The 7,066-nt window shown below is 44.9% G+C and overlaps 1 protein-coding gene across 2 annotated transcripts in view; it reads left to right on the plus strand.

Annotated features, from left to right (window-relative positions):
* Window positions 1-4,802, plus strand: part of LOC132900412 (potassium channel subfamily T member 2) — a 349,331-nt gene extending 344,529 nt beyond the window's left edge. For both annotated transcript variants that reach the window (XM_060942489.1, XM_060942490.1), the window contains 2 exons: window positions 3,309-3,393; window positions 3,710-4,802. In XM_060942489.1, coding sequence (XP_060798472.1) covers window positions 3,309-3,393; window positions 3,710-3,833 — 209 coding nt within the window. In that variant the 3' untranslated portion in view covers window positions 3,834-4,802. The remainder of the gene's footprint in view (window positions 1-3,308; window positions 3,394-3,709) is intronic.
* The last annotated feature ends 2,264 nt before the right edge of the window (window positions 4,803-7,066 follow it).

Raw genomic sequence — 7,066 nt, forward strand, 5'->3', positions numbered from 1 at the left:
TATTCCAATAAAAATGATAATGGTCTGGACAAGCAACAGCTTGTCCTGGTTATGTTTTGTTTCATAGTGACGTTACCTCTTTTGACTACCACCATGGACTCTGAACAGATGAGAGAATAAACACACACTTCTTGGTCCAATTGTCTTGTTTTCATACAAGAGAGGATAAATATACTGGCCCTGTCTCACATTTGTATCCTGCAACTATATGACCAAAAGTATGTGGACACCTGACCGTTGAATATCACATTTCAAAACCATGGATATTAACCATGGGTGCTAAAGAAGGCAACTGGACCTGCTTGAAATCCTTGAAGACATTTCACCTCTCATCCGAAAGGCTTCTTCAGTTCTGTCCGACAAGTGGGGAGGTCCAGGTATTTATCCTCTACTGGACCAAAAGCAACCCTAAGCAGAGTCGTTGAGGTCACATATCCCACAGACCTCAATGACTCTCCTTAGGGTTGTTTTTGGTCCACTAGACTAGAGGATAAATACCTGGAACTCCCCACTAGTCAGAGAGAACTGAAGAAGCCTTTCGGATGAGAGAGGAAATGTCGTCTTCAAGGATTTCAAGCAAGTCCAGTTGCCTTCTTTAGCACGTATGGTTTACAATGATCTGGATGACTAAGAACCCTCACAGATGAACCATGGGCATTAATTTGAAGTTCTCAGTGACTGAGTGATCAACAGCCTCCACTCCTCTGGGAGGGCTTTCCACTAGATTTTGGAGTGTGGCTGTGGGTTCATTCAGCTACAAGAGCATTAGTGAGGATAGACAAGGACATCTGGCATGAAGTTGAAGTTCCAGTTTATCCCAAATGTGTTCAGTGGGGTTGAGGTCAGGGATCTGTGCAGGACACTCGAGTCCTTCTAGTCCAACCTTGGAAAACCATGTCTTCAGGGAATTCGCTTTATGCACAGAGGCATCATCATGCTGGAACAAGTTTGGGCCTCTCAATTCTACTGAAGGGAAATTGTAAATAGTACAGCATATAAAACTATTCAAAACAATTGTGCGTGTCCCCCAGCTGACATTTTTCATACACAACCAATTGAGCAAGAAACCATCAGAGAAACTTGAAGATCTTGAAGATGATCTAGTTTTGATCTCTTCAACATATAGGAAATTAAATCAACAAGCTAACAGAAAATGCAAGTAGAACAGGCCTCAATGTCGAGAAGTGTAAAGTGATGCATGTGAATGCCAAAAGGAGTGAAAGCATTAAGATGAATGATCAACCAGTTGAATACGTGGAGATATTTACCGATCTTGGTGTGACCATGACAAAGCAAGGAGGAAGTGAAGAAGACATGAAGGTTAGAATTGGGAAAGCAAGGAGAATATTCATGAGTTTAACCAAAATCTGGAGCGCCAATAACATCAAGAGAAAAACAAAATCAGGCTCTGTAAGACACTGGATAAACCAGTCCTTCTTTATGGATGTGAAACATGGAAAATGAACAAAGATGACAAGAAAAAGTTGGCTGTCTTCCAAAATCATGTATTAAGAAGAATTCTGAAGATAAAATGGCAAGATAAGATCAAGATCAGCACGAGTGAACTGCTGGAAAAGGCCAACATGGAAAAGTTTAGTGGTGAAGTAAGAAGATGGAAGTTCTTGGGACATACCGTCAGGAAGGAATGCAACAACTGCGTTACGGCACTTACATGGACACCAGAAAGAAAGATAGGAAGACCACAAATAACATGGCACCAAACAGTTGAGAAAGAAAGAACAAGAGCTGGATGGAAGTCCTAGGAGGAAGTCCAGGGTCATAGCAAGGAATGAGTCAATGGAAGATGGATGTTGAGGCCTTATGCAACTCTTAAGGTGATGACACACAGGGTAACTGACAATTGGCAACACTCAGTCAAGATAAGAGCAACTCACCAAAAAAAAAAAAATCAGAAGCTGCCCATCACTTTTAACTTGATGCAAGAGAGCTAACATTATCCCTATATCGCAAGCAATAACTTTCAGCTAACTATGTAAGCATCTGACAGCTATGCAAATGCTTTTCTCCAGTTACTGGATGCTTTCAATCTTTCTCAGTGAGTAACCAGGCCCACCCACAGACTAGGTCATATCCTCGGCCTGATCACCAGCCAAGAGCAGGAGAATTTAGTGATTGATAATGTCTTGGTTCATCCAGCCTGGATATCCGATCACTGTCTGGTTGAGTTTACATTCACAGTACCTAAACAAGTGCACGAAAGGAAAACTGTTACTGTTTGTAATTGGAAATCAGTTGTTATTGACCAGTTTAAGGAGGACATCGACTCATCTCCATTGTCTATCATGGATCAATGTGTCAATGAGTCTGCACTTCTTTATAATTTCATTCTCCTTGATCTAGCAAATGGACATGCACCAACCAATGTGAAAACTATCACATCAACCGCAAGCTCTGTGGTTCACCAGAGAGCTAGGTCAAGAGAAAACTTGAACGACGCTACTGAAGAACAGGAGCACTAGCTGGTGCTGAACACTTCAAAGAACACTGCAGATATTAGTGCAATCTTACATCATCCACTAGGGAGTCGTTCTACAGGAATAAGGTTCATGACAGTGCAGGTAATCAAAAGGAACTATTCTTGATCATTGACAAACTACTTCACAGTCAATCTGAATGTTCACTGCCTGTGCATGATGACCTGCCTGAACTCACAAACCAATTTGCCAACCACTTCATCAAGAAGATAAACATCCGAGCAAATTTGGATCGTGGTGCATCAACATCAAATCTGAATCCTGAACCAGTTAACACACCATCTGTTGGATGTAAGCTCGAGAGGTTTTCACCTGTGAGTGAAGAGGAAATCAAGGTCATCATACAAAAGACCAATAACAAATCTTGCAGCCTGGCTAGATCCAAATGACTAAATTTCACCCATTTTATGAAATTGAAAGACTAAGTCTAAAGTCCTTCCCGTACCATATGGCGCATTAGGTGGCGCCGATCTCCATTTCTATAGCCCTCGGCCTCTTGCCTATTACATACTGTAGCTAGGGTTACGGTGGGGGGCGGGTCCTCTAGTAACCGTGAGAGTTTGACTCCCCACTATTTTGCAGCATGCCTTGCCAGATGACAGTAGGTACCATTTTTATGATGGTCTTTGGTATGACCCGACCGTGAGTAGAACTCGCGATCTCCCGATTGAGAGGCAGACACGCTAACCACTTAGGCCAACTCGCGGAATTAAATTGAAAGGCCGTCTCGCTTTATAGGCTGAAACAGACTCTGTGCTCTCTCTCTTTCTCTCTTTTTACCCCCCCCCTCCTTTCCATGCTGTCTGATGTAAGATGAAATGATTGACCAGGGCAACAGACTCTCCTACATCCTCATCAACCCGTCACCTGACACACGGCTCGAGCTGCACGATGTCGTGTGAGTATGACAATGAAATCAAATCCTTAGTAGTAGTTATTAGTAGTAAATAAGTCTTATTGTCATTCTAACTACACACGAGAACGAAACAGACCTCGGTGCACGATGTTGGAGAAAATGAAAATCACAAGACAGCATGTAGAAACTTCTAGTGCAGACAGGCAACAAAGACACTGCAAAAAAAAAAAATCATTAAATCCATCACCATCCTGTCAGCGCTGGTCCTGTTGTGCATCAGATAACCAGGAACCTCAGGGTACTGATCAGGCTTTCTTTCTGTCTGATCTTAACCACAGTGGTTGTGTTTATTCTGCAGGTATTTGATAAGACCTGATCCTCTGTCTCTGGTGCCTAATCAGGGGAGTGGGCGGAAACACTGCGCTGGCAAATCGGACACGGATCGCCACCGGTTCAACACGCAGGACAGCACACACCTCTGATCACACACCAGCCAAACTACACAGTGGCCTGGAAGTTTGTGTGTGAGAGAGAGCGAGCGAGCGAAGACCAAGAGACCAGAGAAGACTGGACTGTGAACTGAAACTGATTCCAATCAGTCGTTTCTTTTCTATCCAGAAGACTGTCGAATGCATGGACAGGTTATATTTTATTTATTTATTTAATGTATTGATTTTTGACGCAATGGAAGCTGAGGCCACGTAAGTGCATTTAAACGCAAGTCCGTAATTCGTATTAGTCTACGTGCATGTGAATGTATGTTCAATAGCCAACACTGCCAATCCATTCTGGACTGCCAAAGGAACACGTTGCCAAATGTCTGTAAAAGGGGGAACAAAAATCCTCCATCTTTGTCTCATAAACAGCCCGCCATGTCTCTTATCTGCTCTGTGGTCCATCTCTGAGAGTTCATTTCTCTTTCTTTTTACACCCTGTGGGAGGGATATCAAACGTTTCATAAGCATTTGAATACAGTTTGACTTTTTCAGATCCCTGTGGCATTTCAACATGTGCCAACAGCACAGCAGCCAAACAGGAGCTTATTAAACTGGAAAGAGCCCAAATAAGTGAACTTCAGTCCACTCTCCATCTGTTTCATCCTTCTCAATGGAGACTGTTGAAACGTCATCTTTGATTAATAATTTTTTTAAATCATGATTTCTGTGCAGCGGTCATCCTGGTGTTGTGATGTTTGCCTTGATAAAGATTGTGTATTTGGTTATTTGTTTAGCTTTTTAACCCTGTTGCTGAACCTATTGTTTTTGTCCTCTGTCTGCTTGAGTGAGTGTGTTGTTGTTGGCATGCCCAGAGAGGAGCCTGCATGCCAGACTCGCCATATTCCCCGACCACTTTGTGCTCCTGCTGGCGTCAGGCTATGGCTGCCTTTATTCAGTGCCATTCACACACAAAGGCATTATATACGGAATAAAAAAAATAATCAAAACACCAAATCACTGCCTTTCATGAGTCTCATTGTAAAGCGAGAAGCTATTGATGAGAGACCACGTGAGTCACTACAGCTAGAACTGAGTCAGTATAGTATTCTCTATAAATACGAGGGCAAGTCAAAAAGTTCTAAGATAAATTGAAAAAAAATCTTTATTTATGAAAATAACAAAGCTATTTCTCTACATATCCTCCATTTAAGTCTAAACACTTCTGCAAGCGGTGTTTCCATCAGAGAATTCTCTCTTTGTAGGATTCTGGGGGATGCCTTTCACACCTTTTGAAATTATAACGTCTGTCTTAGAACTTTTTGACTTACCCTCGTACTCTCTTTTAACCCCATACTACAGCTGTGTGTAGAACTTCATAATACTATACCCACCCTGACCGCAGTCTTCTGCTTCCACAAACTTTGATCATGCCTTTCTGCTCTCACCGCAGATAGATCAAGCCCATCCTCTCTGACCACACCCGTTCCTCCCTCCCATAGACCTGACCACGGTCTTCTGCTACCACAAAATTTGATCAAGCCTGTCCTCTCTGACCACACCTGCTCTTCCCTCCCACAGACCCTGATCACAGTCTTCTGCTTCCACAAATTTTGATCAAGCCTGTCCTCTCTGACCATGCTCGTTCCCCTCCCCCAGACCCTGACCACAGTCTTCTGCTTCCACAAAATTTGATCTACTCTGACCAGGCACATTCTTCCCCCACAGACCTTGACCGCACCCATTCCCCCTTCCCATAGACCCTAACCGCGGTCTTCTGCTTCCACAAACTTTGATCAAGCTTGTCCTCGCTGACCACGCTCGTCCTCTTCCCACAGACCCTGACCACAGTCTTCTGCTTCCACAAAATTTGATCAAGTCCATCTACTCTGACCACACACGTTCTCCCCCCACAGACCCTGACCATGGTCTTCTGCTTCCACAAACTTTGATCAAACCCATCTACTCTGACCACGCATGTTCTCCCCCCACAGACCTTGACCGCACCCATTCTTCCTTCCCAAAAACTCTGACCACAGTCTTCTGTTTCCACAAATTTTGATCAAGCCTGTCCTCTCTGACCACACACGTTCTCCCCCCACAGACCTTGACCGCGCCCATTTCCCCTTCCCATAGACCCTGACCACAGTCTTCTGCTTCCACAAATTTTGATCAAGCCTGTCCTCTCTGACCATGCTCGTTCCCCTCCCCCAGACCACAGTCTTCTGCTTCCACAAAATTTGATCAAGCCCATCTACTCTGACCACACACGTTCTCCCCCCACAGACCTTGACCGCGTCCATTCCCCCTTCCCATAGACCCTGACCACGGTCTTCTGCTTCCACAAACTTTGATCAAGCTTGTCCTCGCTGACCACACTCGTCCCCCCCATAGACTTTGATCGCATCTGTTCCCCCTCCCACAGACCCTGACCACAGTCTTCTGTTTCCACAAAATTTGATCAAGTCCATCTACTCTGACCACACACGTTCTCCCCCCACAGACCATGGTCTTCTGCTTCCACAAACTTTGATCAAGCCCATCTACTCTGACCACACACGTTCTCCCCCCACAGACCCTGACCATGGTCTTCTGCTTCCACAAACTTTGATCAAGCCCATCTACTCTGACCACGCATGTTCTCCCCCCACAGACCTTGACCGTACCCATTCCTCCTTCCCAAAAACCCTGACCATGGTCTTCTGCTTCTACAAACTTTGATCAAGCTTGTCCTCTCCGACCATGCTCGTTCCCCCCCCCCACAGACTTTGATCGCACCCATTCCTCCTTTCCACAGACCCTGACCATGGTCTTCTGCTTCCACAAATTTTGATCAAGCCTGTCCTCTCTGACCACACCTGCTCCTCCCTCCCACAGACCCTAACTACAGTCTTCTGCTTCCACAAACTCTGATCAAGCCCATCCTCTCTGACCATGCTTGTTCCTCCCCACAGACCCTGACCATGGTCTTCTGCTTCCACAAATTTTGATCAAGCCCATCTACTCTGACCACGCCTGTTCCCCCTTCCCACAGACCCTAACCAGTCTTCTGCTTCCACAAACTTTGATCATGCCTTTCTGCTCTCACAGCAGATAGATCAAGCCCGTCCTCTCTGACCACACCCGTTCCCCTTCCCACATACCTTGACCACAGTCTTCTGCTTCCACAAACTTTGATCATGCCTTTCTACTCTCACAGCAGATAGATCACGCCCGTCCTCTCTGACCATACCCATTCTCTCCTACAGACGCTGACCACAACCTTTCACTCCCACAGGCTC

The sequence above is a fragment of the Neoarius graeffei genome, chromosome 16, assembly GCF_027579695.1.
Source record: "Neoarius graeffei isolate fNeoGra1 chromosome 16, fNeoGra1.pri, whole genome shotgun sequence".
Classification (NCBI taxonomy): domain Eukaryota; kingdom Metazoa; phylum Chordata; class Actinopteri; order Siluriformes; family Ariidae; genus Neoarius; species Neoarius graeffei.